This window comes from Opisthorchis viverrini (assembly GCF_000715545.1).
Source record: "Opisthorchis viverrini unplaced genomic scaffold opera_v5_8, whole genome shotgun sequence".
Classification (NCBI taxonomy): Eukaryota; Metazoa; Platyhelminthes; class Trematoda; order Opisthorchiida; family Opisthorchiidae; genus Opisthorchis; species Opisthorchis viverrini.
In genome coordinates, this window is record NW_008751664.1 from 4,153,564 (window position 1) to 4,173,832 (window position 20,269).

At 46.2% G+C, this 20,269-nt stretch overlaps 2 protein-coding genes across 2 annotated transcripts in view; both read right to left on the bottom strand.

The window, feature by feature from the left end:
- Positions 1–18,106, bottom strand: part of T265_00834 (hypothetical protein) — a gene marked incomplete at both ends in the record, with an annotated part of 48,436 nt that extends 30,330 nt beyond the window's left edge. The window contains 8 exons of the mRNA XM_009164706.1: positions 871–1,392; positions 1,550–1,711; positions 2,805–2,955; positions 5,246–5,341; positions 6,880–7,038; positions 11,134–11,200; positions 14,522–14,697; positions 18,017–18,106. Coding sequence (XP_009162970.1) covers positions 871–1,392; positions 1,550–1,711; positions 2,805–2,955; positions 5,246–5,341; positions 6,880–7,038; positions 11,134–11,200; positions 14,522–14,697; positions 18,017–18,106 — 1,423 coding nt within the window. The remainder of the gene's footprint in view (positions 1–870; positions 1,393–1,549; positions 1,712–2,804; positions 2,956–5,245; positions 5,342–6,879; positions 7,039–11,133; positions 11,201–14,521; positions 14,698–18,016) is intronic.
- Positions 18,107–20,233: 2,127 nt separating this feature from the next.
- Positions 20,234–20,269, bottom strand: part of T265_12650 (hypothetical protein) — a gene marked incomplete at both ends in the record, with an annotated part of 3,908 nt that continues 3,872 nt past the window's right edge. The window contains one exon of the mRNA XM_009164732.1: positions 20,234–20,247. Within this exon, the coding sequence (XP_009162996.1) occupies positions 20,236–20,247 (12 nt within the window). The remainder of the gene's footprint in view (positions 20,248–20,269) is intronic.

Sequence of the window (20,269 nt, forward strand, 5' to 3'; positions counted from 1 at the left end):
ACATACAGACCTCCCGAGCCACCTGCTCGAGTGAAGAGATTAGGATATGGAATGATGGGATGCCACAACGTCATCGGAGAAATTGAATACTACCCTAGCTTTAGTAGGTTAGTTAGGCTATTTTCAAACTTACGCTGTGCTGAAGGAACTTGAGGAGTGTCGTTCAAATAGCTCAGATAAATAGAACCTGATCAGTTGATCGTGCCAGAACTAGCAGATAAAATATGCGACGGTACTCTCTGAAGAGATACTGCTGCATTATACTTTGTCAATGGTTAGTGAACATCTCGGGCACAGAGTATCACTCAACCCCACAGCTCGTGCAACCTCAGTAGCTGACTTTTGGTCAGTATCAAATGAGTGCAGGTCATCGTTCTAGTTTACGACTCATGCACACCAGAATTATCCGGCAACACAGGTTAACTCTAGATTAATAAAAAACGGATGTCTTGGGGAATACACGTGGGATTTAACCGAACAGCCAGCTAGGATCAGTATGCATAGAATAGACTAGAACTTCATAACTTTTAATCAGTGAAAGGGTAAACAACACGCTTGGGTCATACTCATACTTGTGACAAATTTCTTTGGCAGGTGAATTCTGTGTTCCCCTAGCAAAATTGCCGCCACAGATAGCGCCTCACCGAGCTTTGAGGCCATTCGACCATAGGATCATACAGACCACAGTCTTGAACAAAAATATTCCCTTCCATAAATTTGGTAATTCCATGCGATACCTCGAAATGGAGTAACAATCCATGAAGCGAACGACTATTCCGTTCTGAAGCACAGATACATACACGAATAAGAACGTTTAATTATCCCGATCCAAAGTAAATCCAAACCCATGAGGAGTTATAAAACACTTACTAGAAGAAGGTAGGTGGGGAGCGCAGGGATTTCCACCCCCTCCATGTGACATGCATAAATGACCAAAGATTGGGGAGTCACCTGGAAGACCAGGTCCGTCGGGATAGACGGGGTGGTGTGGGGAAACGGTGTCTTGTGGGTCTGGATAAAGAACCAATGCAGAAGGATGGTGGCCAGGTACAGGGGATCCAGCAGGGCCACAATCACAATGCGTGAAGAGCGCGCGTATTTTTGACTGTCGCGTGGTTTTTTGTAAACGGGCAATTGCAGTAAGTTTTCCCGAACACAAAAGACTCGGTTGACCTTTTTGGCGACCTTGTGTTTTGTCGAAAGTAACCAAATCCCGAGGTCTGCAATAATTGAGGAACACAAAACGACCTGTGACTGAACCGTTGGTTGAATACGCGTGATACACGGGGAGAATGGAGAGGCTGTCTGAATTCCCATAAGTTGCCTCAGCCGAATTCTCTTGAGAATGTGACAAATTGGATACCGGTGTCGTTTGATCAGACGGTGTACTAACTAAAAATCGAAATATGAAGTCAAGGTTATCAAGTGGTCAAGAAAGCACGGAAGATATTGGGCTAGATCTGGATGTATGAGGAACAAACTAGTGGATAAATGGTAACGTCTGTGAACTTAATACGAAGGAAATTCAGAATTGAGCAGAGTTACACACCATAGTTTTTTGCTTCAAAGATCACTTTAGAACCGGCAGCATCCGTAAGAATCACCTCATTCAAAGGCCCAGAAGGAGATGGTCCGAGAGGCAACGTGACAAAGAACTCCTCACGTCGAACAATGGGGATATGCCACGATTCCCAATCCGAGGCAATTCGTTCTAAAATGTGAAAAAAAATGAACAGTGACCCTACGACCAAAAAATCAGGAAAGCTAGAAACCACAATGGGAAGACCGTCCCAGAAGCCTTCCGTAAACGGTATGAGAATTAAGGTTTAAAGGTTTTAGCGAGCCGAACTACACTCCCATATGGGAAACCAGGTTTAAAAAGGCATCTCTTGTAGTTTCATCAAAGGTAAAAGTATCAGACCGAATATTGGGTTGTGTGGAAGAGACGCAAAAATGATCTCCTGGTGGACATCGGCGGTTTGCATACCTCCTTGTTCTGCAGCGACAAACACATGCAAAAATCAGAATGAGTTCCCACATCATACTACCGAATCATCATGATCATCATCAAAGACAGCTATAAACAGCAGTGACACTCATGCTTCGCTGCCTACACGAAGGCACCGGACCCTAACGCGGTGTGACGAATTGTGTGCCTGTGGCCCACTGAGCTATATTGGAGGATGCCCATTGAACACCCGCAGTCTTTCACATCAGGTTAGTCAGTGGTTAGATGTTTGACCAACACAGTCACCTGGCACCTCCTCACACCTCCTCCACAGTCTCAGAACTGCAGTTTGTTGGGGCGTATGCTGATACAACAAACACCGTTTACCGCACCGACCTGCATTGATCTTAAATGACAGACAACCGAACAGCACGAAGACGACTGTTTACTGGGATCCAGTCCAGTAAGACGCTTTCAACCATTGCATCAGGACCACTAGATACACGAAGAGTGAAATATCTGAGCTCGTCCTAGGTAGTCTGAGGTGCACGACCGAGGTGGCTGCGTGTTTCCGACACAGCACATTGACCGAGATGGAAAGCAAAATATCAGAAACAGACGTCTGTTGCCCAGTGTGAACATACGGACACTGAATGCTAGAGGAAACGTCTTACTGTCTAGGTTCGCGCATTAAAACTAGCATGTATTCCACTGAAATTACAAGATGAGCATGCAAAAAAAGGTGTAGTTCTAAGGTCTGATGATTGGAACTGTGCATTAAGAATGAGAGACCACAGAAACGGACCGAAATTATACGCAGTGGACGGCATGCTCAACTCCGTAAAACGCTACTCACCTCCCAAAACCCGATTAGCAATCGTCCCAGGTGGATGTGGCTGGCCAGCAGCAAAAGTGCGTAGTTGTTCTTGTAGAAAGTCAGGTGAGACCTGCTCATACAGTTGCCGCGCTAGCTCCTTCCAGTCTGTATCGAGTAGGGATTCATGCGTCTAAAACGGATGAAAAATCAAGGCAAACTCAGTGCTACTAAACAGTAGCTGGAGCGCATTTTTGTCAAAGTCAGATACACCTTGTAAGGCTTGCAATATTTTGGTCCCAACTGCTCACTTGTCAAAATTTCAGTGTTATTTCAGTGTTCGGCGGATCCACTGACCAAGAATCACTCTTAACTTAGACGGCACATTACACTAGCTAGAAGACAGCGTTAATGAGTTGTTGGCCAGAAGCTGAATAGGTAGAGTACATGCACTACCTCAGTAAAGCTCATCCATTTCGACGGGAAACCCACAAGGAAGTAACAGAAATAAGTTTCCTTTCAAATCCTTTGTCGTCTTCTGTGACTCAGAAGACGGGTTGACATAAGCGTTCAGCTGTAGCACCCTTGCGGTGCCTAGCTGCCATGCCACCCGAAGGAAGCACGAGGGCTGGGATACTGCCAGATTGCCCAAGCCTAGACAGGGGAAGTCGAGTGGCGGAGGTCGGATTCGAACCACGGACCTTCCGGTCAGTAAATTCACGCTCTTACCACTTAAGACATAACACTGATCGGTCTCACAAGGAAGACCGGTGGATTCAGGTACCTGCCATACGTTTGGACCCGGGATAAAATGCAAGCACTTAGCTCAGCTTTTGTATTATTGAGCGATTTAAACTCATGCATTGCCAAGTCCGATGGTTGGCCCTAGCCTCAACCAGTCAAAAAGTAGATACCACTGTATGTAGCAAAGTGTGCTCGTAATTCTGTACATATGAGATGTCATTAGGATGGAAATCTCCCAAAGCGCGACTTGTTGCACAAGTGCGCTTACATGGACAAGCTAGTTACAAGGATCTACGGCCTCCTTAGAAGCACCAATTAAATGGAACAGAAAGCAGCTTTTCAACTGATGAACCATAAAGATTGCAACAGGCAGATATGAAGGACCGTCATTCTGGTACCCAATGCACACGACACAGTCACTGTTCAAGAATTAGGAAGCAGTTAGTTACATAGCATTTTGACTCACATTTATTATTTGCGATAACATTCAAAAATAGGCAAGTATAAAAGATATATACCAGGAAAGACAACAAATACCATGGGAAAACCTCACTAGATAAAATAGGTATAGTGACCTATTTGCAGTCGGCTTATCTCGTGTATCCCAGTTTGTGCACTGGTAATCCTGAAGTCCCAAGAATATTGACATATCTAGCTAATAGTACCGTTTAACTGTCGAAAAACTACGAGGAAGCAATACCTTGGCGGGAGCATTTAGCTGTAGCACCCTTCCGGTGCCTAGCTGTCATGCCACCCGAAGGAAGCACGAGGGCTGGGATACTGCCAGATTGCCCAAGCCTAGACAGGGGAAGTCGAGTGGCGGAGGTCGGATTCGAACCACGGACCTTCCGGTCAGTAAATTCGCGCCCTAACCACTTGGACCGTCTCTTTTTTTACCTTGGCGGGAAAATAAAGAGGAAGCATGGGGACTCATCGTTCAAGGGCCTGGAGATGTCCCAAAAGCTTGAGAACCAAAAGGTGTCCAAGTCAACAGTGTCAAACAGGTATTTCGTTCCAACGCGACTGGCTACTGTTTTAGGGTGCCGGTAGTACAAATGCCCGGAGCAGTCAACTGTAACCAACTATAAACCATGTGCTTATAGTACGTGGTTTCCAGCTGCTACAGCTTCAGTTACGAAACACTGGACCAAAAGAGGAGCCCAATCAGTTCATTGAGTTTGAATCATTCTAGCTGCCTAGTGAAGTGGGGAATTGAGAAGCTGTGAATTGAGGTTAGATGCTCTGACACAGGAGCGCCGTTTGCTCCGTGTTCTTCAGTGTCACTGATCGCCACTGAGTCTAGAACCCGTGTCCCGATCCAGGAAGGCAACATCTACCAACTTGAAAAATACGTCGTTGCAGGACGTGAACTGTTCGCCTCCTGGTGGCGTAGCTGTATCTCTACTGCCTTGCCAGGCAGATCAGTTCGATATCGTTGGCTTACCGACCAGAAGTTCCGACCGACCTCTGCGTCTTGACTTCCCCTGTCTAGGTTAATGCAACCTGCCCCGTGCTTCTCTCTGGTGGCACGGCAGCTAGGCACCGGAAGGGTCTTACAGCTGAACGACTTCTAAAAAAAATTTTCCATGGACCACCGACATTTACATTCTCCAACGGAGTCCATAACTGGTTTTGCGGTTGGTGACCTCCAAGTAACAGAGTGAGTGTTTATGCTCAAAGTTCGTAATGTTAAAGAGGGAATACTGTTCAGTACCAAATGAAGAAATGCCCCCCCTTACATGCAGAGTGAACATCGACTCCCTCCAATGAGTCCAAACGTTCTGTTGAACAACTTCGGTCAGAGCCGATTCAAAGTGTCCACTTGACCCGATGCGCTGGGATTACATCCACCAGACCTTCGGAACATTAAAATCGCCTACCAACAAGAGATGCGTGAAGAGGTAGCTGGAGGAGTGTTGCACAGGGGTTTGTATGAGGAACTGGTTACCTTCACATTCACAACTAACAATACTTTCAACGCACATCGGCCGAGTGGTGCCATCAGCCGGTCACCTTATTTGCTGCATACAGCAGGGCGGTAAGCGAAAACATACTACTGTTTACGCCTTACTTCTTACACTTTCACGTTTTCCGTCTTCAACCCTCCCCCACATAAATTTGAACACTTTCTCCGCAGGTCCCAGCTCTGGGACTGACCGTGTTGCTCGCTCTGCGTCACACTCAGCTGCAGCTTCTGTACGTCCGAGCTCAGTCACAACCCTTCGAAGTGTGTTTTCAAACCCGAAAGCCTGTCTACTTAGCCACCTTCAATGTTTCCACACCGAAACAAGCAGGTCAACAGGTGGCTCTTGCCCGTACGCTGGATTCCCTCTGCATTGATGTATGTTGTCTGTCAGAAACAAGGACGCAGGATACAAATACTATGATCGAACGGACTGCCCCCTCGCTCTCTTCCACGTTCCGGCTACGTACCTCTGGTGATGCAGAGGCCACTGAAGATGGGTATGCTTGTGTGGGTATTGTATTGAGCGAACGAGCAGGGGCTTCTCTGCCTGATTGGATACCCTTTGACAGTTGCCCCTGCGCGATTCGTTTGACAACATCTGTGAGAGAACCTAGGGAGAGTGAGGCTCATGGCACCTTGTTTATTGTCTGCTTATGCTTCAGCTGACTGTTGCTCTGATTTTGCCAAGGATAGTTTCTATGGCGCTTCAGGAGCAGGCTGAAAACTCATATATCGTTGTGGTTGCCGGTGATATGAACGCCCAGATAGGTAGACTAAGCGCTGCTGATGCCCTATTGGGTGGTCGTCTTGGTTTGAACACGAGACGCACAGACAACGGAAATCGTTTACTTCGGATGTGTGCCGATCACAGACTGTTCTTTTGCAGTATGAATTTCCGGAAAAAGTGGAAATTGCTTGACAACGTGATGTCCACCAACAAACCAGCGCCGAATCCAAATAAACCACATAGCCGTCAGTTATCGGTAGCAAGGGTCGATCGCCGCCTCCCGCTCCTTCTGAAAGACCAGCGTGGACTCCGAACATGCACTTGTATGCTGCTGCTTTTTATTGCACATTTCAGGTGTACGCTAATCGCGCACACCTCGCTTAGCCAGTGAGAAGCTAATGGACCCAGAAGTCAAACGAATACATCAGAACCAGCTCCTCGAACGCCTGCCGGACGATCCAGTGTCGCAGATCAACGGCAACTGGGAAAAAATATCCAAAGTCGGAATGTCTGTCTGCGGTACAACCCAGCCAACCTCATTCAAGCATTGAATCTCTGATAGGACCTTGTCTTTACTAGAGACCCGGCGACAGTCCCCCTGGCCGCCATAAATCCACCGGACGCATCAACCGACGCCAGGTGAAACTGAGTGTCCGCGAAGATCGAGAAGCTTGGTAGACCCGAAAGGCCGAAGAAATGGAAGATGCAAAGAATGCTGGAAATGTGCACAAGCTGTTCCACTTGATTCGTCTGAATGGACCTTGGAAACCTCTTGTCAGCGAAATAGTCAGAGGCCGAAATTGCTCCCTGATATGCAGCAAAGCGGAACGTTTGGATCGCTGGGCACAATACTTCGAATAGGAATTCAGCTGGCCACCGGCTACCTCCAGTCAGGGATCCTAGCCTTCGACAGAAAGATGGACCGTAAATATGGAGCCGCCTTCAGTCTCAACAGTGTCCGAATGTACTTCTCCACTCCAGCGTCATCGTACTGCTGGTCCTGACGACATCCCGCCTGCTCTTTTGATGGATGGCGATGGATTCCTCAGCCAGTACCTGTCTAGCCTATTTGAGTCTATCTTGGAGGATACCGTCCCAGACAACTGGGGTGAATCGATAGTAGTGCCCCATTTTCACAAAGGGTACTCGCAGTGAATGTAGTAACCAGAAGTGTTAGTTTGACGCCTGTTGTAACAAGGCTTCTGGCGTCACTGATTCTTCGTCTTCTCACGGTGGCACGCGGAGCCTTGACTCGTGAGAATCAAGCGGGATTTCGACCGGGTAGAGGCTGCGTTGACCACATCTTCACACTCCGTCAGGTGTTGGAGCAACGCCATATGTGCAGACGACCCACAATTCTTGACTTAAAGAGTGCGCTTGATCCTGTCGATCGATCAATGCTGCTCAACAGGGTATGCTCCAGAAGTTTGTAAATGTAATCCGATCCCTATATTCACATACTTCTGAGCAGGTGAGAGGGTATGGTGAGCTCTCCACAAGCTTCCCTACAAAAAGCGGTGCTAGACAAGGATAGCCACTCCCTTCACTCTTGTTCAACTTCATCATTGGTGAAATAATGAGGTGAACACTGGACGTCTTCAAAACTACGGTGTTCAAATTTTTGCTGGTGACAGCCTTATCGATTTGGAGTTCGCAGATGACATCGCCCTCATCTTTGAAGACCATAGCGAGGCACAAGCCCTGTTGAATAAACTGAGGGCCATCATACCATCTTTTGGCATGCGCCTTGCACCTTCATAGTGCAAAGCCCTGTTTCAGAACGTACCATCTGCGAACATATCCCTTACAATTCAAGGAGAACCACTGGAGATTGTGGCAAACTTTACATACCTCGGCAGTTGTATTAGCTCTGACGGAATTGTGTCTGATGAAGTCAGTGCAAGAATCTCAAAGGCCCGAATCACGTTTGCTAATTTGCGTCAAAAAGGCATCTCACTAGATATTAGGGGTCGAGTGTACCAGGTTACAGTAAGGGCTGTGTTATTGTACGGGTGCGAGACATGGCCTCTGCGGACAGATGATGTGAGGCGCCTTCAGATTTTCGACTAACGATGCCTCAGAAGCGTGGCTGGTTTTGGATGGCGTCAATGTGTTAGTGACCAGGTGATTAGAATAACGAGTATTTGGCTGTACTGCAGGTACTTCAATCGGGAAAACATCCAGATTTATCGACTAAGATGGCTTGGTCATGTGCTACGCATGCTGAAACACCGTCTACTGAGACGAGTGTTGTTCTCAGTGCCTCCTTCAGGATGACGCCAACGGCGAGGTGGACAGCGCCTGACTTGGCAGAAAGACATGAAACATACCACGTCTTCCAGGATGACGTCCCCGTGACCCCACCTGTGCTTGGCTGGAGTCGCTGCATGAAGTGGCGGCTAATCGATGCGAATGGCGTTCGTGTTATCAGTTTCTTTCCAGATCGTCTGACTGAGCGGTTGGAGGTGTAGACACCTCAGAATGCTTGACATAGGCCAGCGCCAGGTCTCCTACCTCACCCATTCTTTTCCTCTTCTTTTCACTGTAGGGCTCTTATTATAATTATGTATACATACATACATGTAACTGGACGAACCTTATGGTTGTACGGCAGTGAAGCGTCAGTGCCAACAATGATGTTGCTGTCTTTGATTATTACAATGATGATGACAAGTTATCTTCCGGTGGACTCGAGGGGCGACGGTAGACCACGCAGAGGGATTGGAATCCACAGTGCATTACAAGGTGTAGGAGTGGTATCAGAGAGGACTATCGCGATGGGCAGGGCAGCATGTAAGTCTAAAGTAACCCCAACTGGCCTCCGAGACGAGATGGCCCAAAGGGTTAGAGCGCGGATTTACTGACCGGAATGTCTGTGGTTCGAACCCGACCTCTGCCTCTCGACTTTCCCTGTCTAGGCAGTATTCCAGCCATCGTGCAACATTCGGGTGGCATGGCAATTAGGCACTGAAAAGGTGCTACAGCTGAACAACTGGCCTCCCATATTTCGAGTTTTCAAAAACGGAGTAGCCATCTACCAAGACCTCTGCGTCAGAGACATCTGGTGTGAGCCATGTTTCTGTAATTGTGATTATGGACGGCTGTTCAAGGCAAGCTAACTGTTTAATATCGCGAAGTTTGTTGAAAAGACTGAAGTAGTTATTGGACAAGCACTTCAACACTATCTCTGCTGCGTCCGAAAGTGGGGAGCTGAGACCTATGATATGAGAGGTTAGTAGACTTAATAGCTGTACGCCGGGTTCGAGTCCAAGCCTCCGAAGGGGCCTCTGAGGGGTGTTTTTCTGCTCCTTGCCTTGGTTTTTCCGAAAAATATCCTTCGCTTGCATCGTCTGGTTTGCGCTGACATTTTTTCCCTGGAGGATGTTTTTTCGATCGTGGATGAGCATTTTGATGTCTGCTAGCTGTTCTCGTGCAATGCCAACTTCTGAACGTCTGGATTAGTTGTTCAAGGGTTTGTAGTGAACATGCGCCCATTTGGATTTTTTCGCGGTGTGACCGGTAGGGTTTATCTGTGAAGCCTTGTCAGGTCGCTTGTACGTTGCATGACACCAGCAAGGGATATTCCTTTTGGTGGCACTCCTAAGAGGCTCCTTTTCGTAGAGGATTGCACCTTGAATCTAGTTAACAGGGGTGGGGTTTACACGGCTTATTCAACCGCAGTCGCTTTCCATTTGTGTTTGTGTCGACTCCCAGGTCGTCCGTGATTAGCATGGCCAACTCAGTGTGTGTAGAAGTTTTCATTAAATTTTTGCCGGGTTTATGACTTTGGTTATCCGGGTCATGAGGGACGACTGTGTCCACGATCGGAGAGGCTGCGTTTGATGGAGTGGAGCTGAAGGATGGCAGTGACGCATCTGTCGAAGTTTTGGGGTGCTCGCAGCAGTTCCCGACGCCTAGGTGAACGCTTGTGGTTGACCTCTCAGCTGACATCGCAGCTTGTCTCCGCATAGCTGACCTAATCCAGTTTAGAACTTGTGAACAGGGTGCGGAGTCCATCGTTGCGCTTTTATCGTGCGGTAAGGAAATAAGTGATGATAACTCCAACGAACCTGACCGCTTGTAATTTTGAACCCGAACCCAGAGAACGTTATTCCATTAAGATTGCCTGTAGGCATCCGGATTTAAAGTTACACATTATATACATGTTGAAGTACGCCTCGCACTGTATGATCGACCAGTGGACGTCTTTTTTCTGTGTTAGGACGACGTATATATCCTTTCCGGTGGCACTGGTACTTGATGGACGTTTTATCACCGGAGGAATTCGCTTTCGAGTTTCGCACGCTGTGCGCACAGCGTGCGCTGCGCAGCGCACTATCATATGATACTGAAATTCGCCCGAACTGCCTGACGTAGTTCACGAGTTCCTGAACGTTTCGGGACAGGCGGCTGCCCAGGTTTTCCCCGAACAGGGTGGCAACGTTCACCGCGTACTCCGCAGCAGAGACAGGGGAAACTGCACCGGCCAATCGAAACCTTGGGTAGCCATAACGAGTGTGCATCGCACGCGTGCGCGGATATTTATATAGGTCAGGTCCACCAATGGAAATGGAGAATGAGCCCATATCTTTGACGAAAGCTCACTACTGAAATCGAGTTTAGTAGTGTAAACTGAACGAGAAAAAAACACTTGCAACTTTGGACAGAAATCAGAAAACAGACTTGTGGTAATAGTGGTGTACAGTACGGTGTATCGCTGCCTGAAAATGCAGGTGCCACGCAACTTCAGTATGGACAGGACTTTTACCCGCATGACGAAGATAGGATCTTTGATATCAATATTGAAAGCATGTGTATTCGTTTAAAACAGGTGGATTGAGTTACTGAATTGGGAAACGGGAACTAACCGCGATAGAAACCCAATCAAATAATTGGTTCAAAAATCATCAGGCAATAAGAGTATAGCACCGTACCTTAGACTGTTCAGTATTCGCACAATGGAATCGAAAGGTACGGTGTTTCCAAGGGCACCACCCCATACTGAAGAATGGCTACGTAAAACCGGTTGTTCCACAAATTTCCTGCATGGGTGATTGGTTTGGGTGAACGAATCTTCAAGGTCATAATCACCATCGACTTTGAAAACGGTTACTAATGCAATGACACATCACGAATTGCGATAATACGTGCACTACTTACAATGGACGAAATTTGCAGGAAGCTCTGCAGCTGAAATCGTTCATTGGGTAGTCAGTTCGGGTCACCATGATAGCTAAGAGTGAACAATTAATCGTGATAAATTAAGACCAGGCTAAATCAGATATATTCTCGGGTCCGCTGAGGGAGCGGTGAGATTCGCTGATGCTATTCAGGCGAAACAATGAGGGCCCCAAAATCAGAGTGTCGAAAGGTCTGCCGTAGGGCACTATGACACTAAATTGCAGGGAGCCAAGAATGGTCGCAATTTTTGACTACTGCTGTGGACGATTCCAGAAATGGCAATAGATACAATGGCGGAGTTAGTAGGTATGCGGCCGATGCGAAAAGGTGTGGCATTTGGCATCAACTGATGCAACAAGGAGCCTGCGGGGACAATAAATTGGAGAAAAAATTGTGGCGCCTGGCAGTGTTGTGTATTTGGACGAAGCCATCAGAATAAAGCAATTGGAGATAAAAAAAAACATAGAGGCTTTGCAAAACTAGTTGCGTTGGACGTATCAGCTTGCGAGTCTGCATTGAGCCCCCCGCCAGCAATTTTCACTCTGCCCTGAATGATGTCTCGGATTCATAGGAGGATTACCTGGGGCCTGTGCTACGCCCAGGGCAAGCTTGAGGCAGCGACAGTCACTCGGTCATAGCTGCTTCCATTTTACATTTCACTTTCGCCCACTGCAGAAGGTGGAGTGCGAGGCTCAGCATGGGGAAGAGAGTATTTTTGGGTATGGGTGAGCCGTCGGAGTGAGGGTTGTCAAATGTGTATTGTTTCGTACCGCCAAAGAGGGGAGGCGCGAAATGGGGCTACATGACACCGAAAGATTTGGTGAGTGCTGTATGCTACTTGGTGACCTGAAATGCCGATCATGTAAGTAAAATTTGGATGGGAAAGCAAGACTTATTCAGCGGATGGATCATGGAAAGCCAAGGTCCGTCGACCATTTAGAGGTCAAAAGGGGGAGTGGTATCAGTTTGGCGATGTATTGTACTCGGTCGCGGGTAGGCGGATATTTGTTTCTAGGCCATAAGATATAATAAACCATGCAGTCACAGGTTAGATCATCAGCACCTAGGATAGCTGGATTGTTTGAGGAATGGCCGTCCAAGTAGTTAATCCATCCAGATATTGTAGACCTGATCGTTGGAGGGAAGATAGGTGGAAATACATCGGCATGAACGATGCGTTAGATGAGGCTAAAAACAGGTATGGAAAAGAGCCTCAATAGCTTGTGATAGCTAGCGGCCTCACATCTTTGTGTTACGAGATGTCAAAGTATCTTTATAGATAACCGGGCGCTGATAATCGCAACGTGTTGGTTGTCAAGTGCAAGCATAAGAGGATCTGTTTTCCAGAAAAGGACGCTTAGTTGGTCACACTGCCACTGCGGTTACATGTGGCATGGTTATAAGTGATGATGAAGGCGATGTCGTGTTTTCTAATAAACTACATGGATGCAATATATGGTTTAGATTTAGCGCTCATAATGCAAAAAGTTGACACCCTGTGCCCCCTATCATTGTTTTGGCCACATCAGTGGGTACATTTCTGAAGATACCTGAGATCCTTGAATCCTGGAACTCAAGTCTATCCCGCTAAGTCTTGCGGCTAACTTGTGTACACCTCTCTAGCTTTAACTTCGCTGCGTCAAATAATAATGATCACTAAATCTCGCTATGGCATTATCGGTGTACGCACACACAATGAAGCTAATGAGCAGGTAGTAAGTTTGCCTTCATAAGAGTGGAAATTTCGTTTGAGCGTGAACACTGATCGGGCACAGTGGACAGCGTCATTTGTTGAGCACTTGTTGAGTTAGACTATGCAACCTTGTTTAATTATGTTATCGGTTATATTGCGGAAGATGTACACGTACTGTAATTGGTTATATATTCGCCTTTTCAGAAACCCGTGAGCTCGACAGTGGGCAACATATATTGGCATAAAGAACCGTCGTTGGTCGTTGGTAATCATGTACAGTTGAGACCTTATAACGCCGCATTATCTCCTGACAAGTTGCGCATATCGGCGAATTTGGATCACTCGCACAGGTCACGCTCTAAATGACACGTCATGAGGGGTCAAGTAATCTTCTATCATTTCACTGAGTACAAGGCAAGCTTCCCGAAGAAGGATGTACCAAAGTTTGGTAAGCCAACTCATCCAATTTGTTACGTACGACGAGTATAACGCATTCACACGTTATTCGTCTAGCCACCATAGGATATTCTGTAAACATTTTCTCACATTTAAAGGAGATCGCGAAGCTTTGAAATGGACTAAGACTTGATTTTATGATTTTGTAGCGTGGGACGTCAGGAAGTCAGCGGTATTCGACGTTCGAGAGGATGTAGCGACGGCACACGTCAGTTCTGAAATGTGCAGATATGGGGGTTGGTATTACGGAATCCACACGGCACATACAGCACACATTCGCACAGATCGGGTGACACAGACAAGAACACCGGGGTGTGGCAAAAACACACGTGTATTAAACCGAAACCGGAACCAGAAGTCGGGGGTACGAAGTCGGGTCGAGATCAATCAGGGGGGTGTACAAGAGGATTACTCTTTCCTGCCTGGGGCTCGTGGTGGCTCGTCCGCGATACCTGCAGAAAGAGAGAGACACACATAAGGTCATATGAGAGACGTGCAAGCCGATACAGTCAAGTCTCAACTGCGTTACACTTTGCTTAGTTAACTGGTGATCACCTGCAAATCAGCGGTGATCAGTGGCCTTGAAAGTTTTCTCACTCAAACAGGAAGCTATGAGCAGCATATCACAAAAACCTGCAACCTTTAGACTAACCTATCACGATTTCCACAACTTCTAAATCCCATCAGGTTTCGCAAATTTCATTTCGGTTCACTTCTAGTGGGCGGTCTGCTGAGGCTCCGTGGCCCTGGACAGTTGAGCTAATGGCCAGAGTCAAGAAAAGGTTGGTGAAGTAGAGAAGTTAGCAGTACGGGTAAACTGTAGCAGGAATCACAAAGTCACGGTGTACTGCAAAACCTGAAAACTCGTTGGTATCGCCGTTGATGCGGATTCGGGTGTAAAACTTCCTTGAAAAATTGAGTTAGTGATAACTCGCAAGACAGAGCGCGGCTTGTAATGAAAACCAATGACTCTGTAGAAGGTACAAACTGACGGTTCACTAAGATGTTTAGATCTAAGCGAAACGTTCGCCAAATCAGAATGAGCTCGTCCTGGGGTCAGCTTGGTCCAGGTAAATAATTTGTTTGTGGGTAAGTGGATAGTTGGGGGGGTGCCACCAAGCCAAGTATGACAGTGCCACAAAATCACTGCATTACCATACTCCGATTTCTAGACAACTCCGCAGCGGGTTTCATATGTGAGGTTACCTACGGGGATGCGCAATTCTGTGGTCAGCATGATTTCTGGATGGGCAAGGGTAATCCGCAGAGAAAGAAAAAAGCTAATTTAAGATCGCAGGTACTTTAGTTTTGGTTGGGGTTCCCTTTGGATGTAAAGCGCAAATAAAGTGAAATGAATGACGGTCAGGTGGATCTTCTGAAGAAAGTACTCTCGGAGGAAACCATTTTCACTCAAGATGCTAAGTTTTGAGGTCCATAGGTTTTTCTTCCCAATTATCTGAAGCCAAAGAATTCGACTCCGTTTCCCCTAGCTAGAAGGGAGGCTAGTCTGACTAAAGACTTAAGTTATTCTAGCTAAGCACTGTAAAGACGCTTTCATAGTGATTTGTTGCATTTCCATTTTTTCCTCTAGATTAAGCTACATGCAAGGCTTGTAGACACACCGCTGAGCCGCACAAGCATCGAAGATATATCAAAAATGAGTGCTACGGTTTAGAAACTTAAGAAAAACATGGAAATTATGCTGATACACCGATGTTGCATAAAAGGGATAAATAGTAACAATACTGAACCGCAAAGTCTACCGCAATTTTTGCGGTAGCTATGCAGTTTCCTTTAGTGCGTCGCTGTGACCAACACTTTGATGAACTATTTTGCACTTACAAAAATAAATGAAGGACCATTCCTCATAGGGTTATCTAGGTTCGCGTAACATTACCACACGTCGGTTAGAGTTGGTGTTACATTTCCTTAAATCTTCTGACATTGCTCTGTACTATACATCCAAATGGATGCAGAATACATTCGGTGTATCGGGAATGTGTACACTTTCTCTGCTTTCATCATTAACTTAAAACGACTATAATCAAGTCTGATCCAGTGCATATTTGCGTGAACGTTTGACTTTGACGAAGCTCCTGTAAATTTGTCTTTCTTTCCGGCAATCTAAACATTCGAGTTTCATGCATCAGCTTGCCGACAGAAACGTCAGGAGCCAAGTAGTCCTTCGGTTATGCCCTCAGTCGATTTGTGCAGGCCTTGAGGTACACCTTATCGGTTGGTCCCCTACAAAAAGCTGCCCAGCAGATTATTCCGCTGATCCACTTGCCACCCCTACAACTGGTCAGCTCGAACTTTCCATTTTGTTGAGGTAGTTGTATGCCGTCCGTTGTGTTAGCTCAAGAAGTCTGCAGGTGCCGCTGGTAAACAGTTCTGAGGTCATTTACTCTACTTTAACTGGGAGGCTATGAAGCGCCACAGGAGGCCTTGCAATACCGGAAGGTTTGCGATAATTTTTTTATTAAAGGTGCTTTTATCGAACTAGGTAATTATATGACGATGTGATTCATGCATCAATGATTGGTTACCGTTTAATACGCTGCATTTTAACTTAGCTGGAGAAGTAGGGAACCGGAAACGTCGGATGTCTTTTACTCGAGATGCGCAAGCTTACATCAACTCTGCTACAAATGTAGTAAAGTATGCTCAAGTGGGTAAAGGTTACTTACATATTTATGGACGAGCCCAATTAAATCCTCCCGCGCTCAAGGTTGCCATCGTTTTGATCAATTAGAGTCTGGACAAAACCTTCTTTCGGATTTGAACAACCTGGTTTTTTGCTGCAATTTCGGCTTCCCTCTTTTGTGAGTTCAATTCCATAGGTGTTTGGTTGGCCCTAGGCACTAGCACATCTCCTAATCCAACCAAACCTTTGCACCTGACTTCCTTACAACAGTGCAATTAGTGAGTTCAGTTAGATTAGAATGAAACCACACTTTTGGGGCAAACCGTGTCATGTTCCGCAAATTCAATTATTCCGTCTCACTTCCCCTTTTTGTTCGTTGCGACTCTGGCCATTTACCCAACCGTCCAAGGTCACTCATTGACAGGATTGGTTTTCAGTTTTAGTTCATGTCAGCTGGCTTTGTCTTTGAACTAGTCGGACCTCATGTCCATTGTTCCCTACAAGTTGAAAAATAAACGTAGTATTAGTTCTTAGGATACTGCGCGCTGTTTACGCCATTGTCCCCATTTCGCGCAATCCCCACTGCCCGCAACCCCCTCAGTCATGTTTCATTCTGACTGTAAACATATCATCATACCAGACGGTATGCCCCCCACAAGTTGGGAATAAACATTATTATTACTTCTCCCCTGGCTTTCACTGGAGCGGATCAAAAGGTGGGTATATTCATTACTGTATGGAAAATGCTGAGGCAATATTGACGTCATATATGAAAACTTTGAAAACCCGGGCTGTTTCGTCGTAAGAAAAGGCTTGCAAATGCATAAATCACAATGTATTCTAGTCAAGCTCTGAAGCACGTGAAAGTTACATGTTGAACCATAATTTGGGAAACGAACAACTAGGGCCGTAAATTGGTTATGCAAACAGAAAGATGGGTGTGGTGCATACTAAGTTTCACAGTACATGATGGATGCGTCTCTAACTGAAAGCAGGCGTCAGCCATCAAATTATCGTGCTTGTCACGCGTTCACATTCGCGTACACTTGAATTGTGTGTATCACTATAGACAGCCTGCCTTTAAATGCGGTAGTAACCCATTGTCTTGCGAACACAGAAATTTGGACCGCGGGGCCGGTTTTTTAGAGAGGAATGTGTATGCAACGCGCTACCAGAGGTATGGACTTATTTCAAATGTACGAGAGAATTTTAAGTGCAGTTTTTTCTTCTGTCCATTCTATGTACACTACAGCCATACCACGTTGTTGTGGGTATCACGGATTCAAGGTTGATACACAAGATTAAGGCTTACGATCAAGCTCCTCCTCCGTTCACCTGAAAGGCATTAGCAAAATAGTGCATTACTGCTGTTTGTGTTCCCAGCGCGATGCACCAAACCAGCCAGTGCGATAACTTGCACAAAAGCAGAATGTACCGTAATTCAGCGTAGAATTTATACTTAAATCCCTTAAGACTCGATCTCGTGGAGCGGCGGAAGCTGCGGGGCTCGATCGGGACCTCTGGAAAAGTTTAAATATGCGACATCCGTCATGAATCCTTTGCCCGTGGCCAAGGTCAAGCTGCCCATATACATGGACACGTTCACCACGGAAAAACGATTTGGGAAAAAAATTTCAAGTACTTGGTGTCCAGTTGACCTGAAAGGACCCGCCTAGGACTGCGCACCGTCACCTCGCACAACGTGCTAGCAAAGCTAGCTTGGAGCTGTCGCTCACATGGTCAGTAAACTAGCTCGGAAACCGATTTTTTCCAAGCAGAGAGAAGGTTTCTTCTATTGAGCGACCGACAAAATATCAGGTTAAATGGTTTGCCAGTGAGCGACGTTTCCCTTAGGATCATTCGATATACAATTTCTAGCCGCATCTATATCACCGACAATCAACACATCCGGGAGGCGTCGAAACAGCTCCATCTGATGCAATCTTGTGAGGCACGTGTGTCTGTAGTGGCCTTCTCACGATTATCATACCAGCCTATGTCGGGCTTCGCAAAGGTTAGTCAGGACGGAAGGCGTACAACTCAACGAAATAAATTAAACTCAACGGGGCTGGTGGACACTTTCGGCGCCCCGAGTGGAAAGGACCTTGTCAATTTAATCGTCTACAAACCGTCACACTTCACACGGCGCCATTCCGTAATTGAGCAGGGATGTGCTGTTGCTCAACTACCTTCTGGTTAGATGTTGCGTCACAGGAAGTGGGTTGTACAAAAGGTTTTCCACCTCATGATTGTGTTAAAAAATAAGAGATGACTGCCAGAAGTTTACCGTTTGCCATTATGCAAAATCGGACTGAACGACCAATGCTTTATGTACTAGTTGCCATTAGCAGATGCACTCAGCTTAATAGCCTCTTCTGATTCCTGAACATTTTGTTGTTTTTGCATGCTGCCGGCTATATTCATAGTATACAAGTTCAGTGCCCTTCAACCATTGGACGAACAAATACCAAAAAATTATCTCTCGTGAATTTGTTTACCGCCTCCTCAAATACAGTGAACAATGAAAACCTGATAGCCATCAATTTTCCAACAAATATTCCTGAGGCTCATCTCACAACTTGCACTGGTCAGAGACCTCTGTATTCGGCTAACAATTGTCAAGGCGACACTAAAGCAGCCACATAATAATGCGTAGTGCTCCATCCGAAGGCCGCACACTTCAGCGCTCGGGAGATTTTACGTATTCCTTTCGGTCAGTTTCATTTGACTGCTCGCCCTCTACATGGAATCCTGTTCCGTTTGGCACGACAGACCGCTGGAACAGTCAAGTTTCCGTCAAACTTGTGTATGCAAATGCGAAGTTGTGGGATTGTGCCGATGCAAATGCACTGCGTTTTGAGTGTACTCTCACTTGCTGTCGTGGACAGAATAAGCCGTTCTGTTCCCACACCATTGCAGAACAAGTAGGCTGATGTGACAGATAAAATATCGACTACTGGCCGGCACTCAATGTTCACTGACTTAGCAGAATTTGTGGACACGCGCTTCAAGATAACACAGTTGTCTTGGGTTCCTAGCTCGATAAGAGGACTTATGACTCCCAACTGTGCCGTTGATATCGACCAACGAAGCCCATATACGGGATGGTTTCACGAATTTTCTTGACCAACATAAGGCCAGTCACACATCGTGGTCCAAGAATCTGCTCAGTTTGTTCACATCTTCATCAAACTTCTGCTTTCAGCGCGTGATCGTATCGTTACCACATAAACGTGGTAGGCAACGACACGACGGAGTAGCTGCCACAACCAACGTGGAACAAAAAAACGAGGACGATGGGCATGGGATACAACTAGTTGGAAGCCGTGCACCTCAAAAAAACTAAGACAGTTGCCAATCCTGAATGACCTTGAGCGGTCTAGTAAATCGCTAGAGTCACTGAAAGCAAAAATGGAGATAGATACTGCAAGATACCATCTCGAGACAAATGACAACTTTTGCCCCAAAAACACGGTCTAAAGTGAAACTACGTGGAATTACTGGTGTCACTGTTGTAGGTAAGTTGGCTGTAAAGGATAGTCCTGATGGTGATATAGTTACAATGCATAGGGCTAAACAAACACCGTAAATGAAATTGAACTTGTTAAAGAGGCAAACCGATAGTGCGACAGGAAACCAGGTTGGTTGGAAGTTTTTAATAGGTGAAGGTGCATAAAGGAGCATAATGCGTGCACTCCGCTTTGAAGGCCACCAAATGGCTAGAGATTGCAAGTCAGTTGTTCTCTACGGGCAGTCGGGTTACATAACTGACATCACCGGCTGTTGCATGCAACGAAACCGAAAACGAAGCATAATGCAGCTTCAAAATCAGGAGGGTTTGACTCACCTCAAAAGAGTCAGCTTCCAATGCGCATTGGAATTTGTGAGAATTGAGTTTCGTACGTATATCGGTACAACCCGAAAAACTGGAAATCCAGAATTCAGCGAAGCGTAACAACCAGCACGTATGTATTCGAATTGGCGAATATGTAGAGCATGTGGAATATTAACACAAGGGAATAATGAATAGAGCAACGAATAAAATAACATTCATGTTCATCACATCCGCCACACCTTGAATGAGCGTGTGGATGTT